At 54.7% G+C, this 3123-nt stretch overlaps 1 protein-coding gene across 1 annotated transcript in view; it reads right to left on the bottom strand.

Moving 5' to 3' along the window:
* The window catches only part of LOC107307599 (1-phosphatidylinositol 4,5-bisphosphate phosphodiesterase beta-3-like), a gene marked incomplete at its 5' end in the record, with an annotated part of 23955 nt that overhangs the window by 12160 nt on the left and 8672 nt on the right, over positions 1-3123 (bottom strand). Inside the window, 4 exon segments of the mRNA XM_015851123.2 lie at positions 212-336; positions 1113-1197; positions 1815-1911; positions 2713-2780. Coding sequence (XP_015706609.1) covers positions 212-336; positions 1113-1197; positions 1815-1911; positions 2713-2780 — 375 coding nt within the window.

Below are 3123 nucleotides of genomic sequence, written 5' to 3' on the forward strand. Positions count from 1 at the left end.
CTAGGTGGCAGCACTGAACTGCAGTTCCATTAACCACCACTAGGTGGCAGCACTGAACTGCAGTTCCATTAACCACCACTAGGTGACAGCACTGAACTGCAGTTCCATTAATGGCCGCTAGGTGGCAGCACTGCATTACAGCGCTATATGGCCGCTATAGGGCCGTTATAGGGCCGCTATAGGGCAGCTATGGGGCAGCTATGGGTCTGACCGAGGGTCTGGAAGTTGAGGGCGGCCATTTGGCAGCCTGCGTTCCAGAAGAGCTGAGGTTGGAAGTTGGATGAATCCACTCGGGTCCCTTTGGGGTAAACCCGGCTCAGCTGACGCTTGTTGTACCTGTAGGGGGCGCTAAGGAGCCGCACATAGAGATATATGGGGCCATAGGGAACATAGGGGGACTATAGGGCCTATGGGGACACTATAGGGCACAGAGGGACCCTATAAGCCCCATAGGGACCCCATGACCCCATAGGGGGTCAATAGGGGTCCCATAAACCCTATAGGGACCTCATAGAGCCCATAGGGGGCCCATAGGGACCCTACAGAGCTCATAGGGAGCCCATAGGGAGCCCATAAACCCCATAGGGACCCCATAGAACCCATAGGGAGCCCATAGGGACCCTATAAACCCCATAGGGACCCCATAGAGCATATAGGGGGCTCATTAACCCATAGGGACCCTATAGAGCCCATAAACCCCATAGGGACCCTACAGAGCCTATAGAGACCCCATAGGGACCCTATAGAACCCATAGGGAGCCCATAGGAATCCTATAGAGCACAGAGGGACCCCATAAACCCCATAGGGACCTTATAAGGAGCCCATAAACACCATAGGGACCTTATAAAGCCCACAGGGAGCCCATAGTGACCCTATAAACCCTATGGGGACCCTATAGAGCCCATAGAAACCCTAGAAACCCCAAAGGGACCTTGTAAAGCCCACAGGGACCCCATAGGGACCCTATAGAACCCACTGAGTCCATAAACCCCATAGAGACCCATAGGGAGCCCGTAAACCCCATAGAGACCCATAGGGAGCCCATAAACCCCATAGGGAGCCCATAGGGTGCCCCACAAGTCCCCCTGCCCCATAAGTCCCTATAGGATACTCGACGAATTCCGTGGGGCTCTTGGTGAGCTGCTCCAGCCCTTTGGTCTCCACGAACGACGACATCTCAAACGCCTTGTCCCGCTCTGCCCCATAGACAGCCCCATAAGTGACCCCATAGCCCCATAGAGACCCATAAGTGACCCCATAGACCCATAGACAGCCCCATAAGTGACCCCACAGCCCTATAGAGACCCATAGCCCCATAGACAGACCCATAAGTGACCCCATAGACAGCCCCATAAGTGACCCCATAGACCCATAGACAGCCCCATAAGTGACCCCATAGACAGCCCCATAAGTGACCCCATAGACCCATAGACAGACCCATAAGTGACCCCATAGACCCATAGAGACCCATAAGTGACCACACAGCCCCATAAATGACCCATAGCCCCATAGACAGCCCCATAAGTGACCCCATAGACCCATAGACAGCCCCATATGTGACCCCACAGCCCTATAGAGACCCATAGCCCCATAGACAGACCCATAAGTGACCCCATAGACCCATAGAGAGTCCCATAGCCCCATAGGGAGCCCCACTGCCCCATAGAGAGCCCCACAGCCCCATAGCAGACCCCACAATCCCATAAGGGACCCCACAACCCCCTATAAGTACCCCCTGCCCCATAAGTGCCCCTGCCCCATAAGTGCCCCATAAGTGCCCCTGCCCCATAAGTGCCCCACAAGTTCCCCTCACTGGCGGCAGCGCTGAAGGATTTGAACTTGACGGGCTCCACGTAATTGACCAGCGTCGACATCTCCTCACTCGCACGGACCTCGCTGCTCGCTGTGCCCTACAACCATAGCGACCCATAGGGACCCCATAGGGAACCCATAGGGACACATAGAAACCCCATAGGGACCCCATAGAAACCCCATAGGGACACACAGGGACACATAGGGACACATAGAGACCATAGGGACACATAGGAGCCCCATAGCCTCATAGGGACCCCATAACCACATATGGAACCCACATGGACCCCATAGCCCCATATGGACCCCATATGGACCCCATAACCCCATATAGACCCCATGACCCCATATGGACCCCATAGACACCATAGGGATCTCATAGATATCAATGGGACCCCATAGATCTCAATGGGACCCCATAGACACCAATGGGACCCCATTAACCCCATAGGGACCCCATAGACCCCATAGGGACCCCATAGACACCAATGGGACCCCATTAACCTCATAGGGACCCCATTAACCCCATATGGACCCCATAACCCCATACAGACCCCATAACCCCATATGGACCCCATATGGACCCCATAACCCCATATAGACCCCATATGGACCCCATATGGACCCCATATCCCCATATGGACCCCATAACCCCATATAGATCCTATATGGACCCCATATAGACCCCATAACCCCATAGAGACCCCATATGGACCCCATAACCCCATAGAGACCCCATATGGACCCCATATCCCGATATGGACCCCATATGGACCCCATAACCCCATATAGACCCCATATGGACCCCATAACCCCATATAGACCCTATATGGACCCCATATAGACCCCATAACCCCATATAGACCCCATACAGACCCCATATAGACCCCATAACCCACCTCCTCCCCTGTGGGTTTCCTGAGCTCCGGCTCCTCCTCCTCCTCCTCTTCGCTCTCAGCATCGCGGTCTGTGGGGTGACCCCATAAACCCCATAGGGATCAATGGGACCCCATAGGGACCAATGGGACCCCATAGATCCCATAGGGACCCCATAGACACCAATGGGACCCCATAGACCCCATAGACCCCAATGGGACCCCATAGACCCCATAGGGACCCCATAAACCCCATAGACATCAATGGGACCCCATAGACCCCATAGGGACCAATGGGATCCCATAGAGCCCATAGACATCAATGGGACCCCACAGACCCCAATGGGACCCCATAGACCCCATAGGGACCAATGGGATCCCATAGACAGCAATGGGACCCCATAGACATCAGTGGGACCCAATAGACCCCAATGG

The sequence above is a fragment of the Coturnix japonica genome, unplaced genomic scaffold (assembly GCF_001577835.2).
Source record: "Coturnix japonica isolate 7356 unplaced genomic scaffold, Coturnix japonica 2.1 chrUnrandom695, whole genome shotgun sequence".
Classification (NCBI taxonomy): Eukaryota; Metazoa; Chordata; class Aves; order Galliformes; family Phasianidae; genus Coturnix; species Coturnix japonica.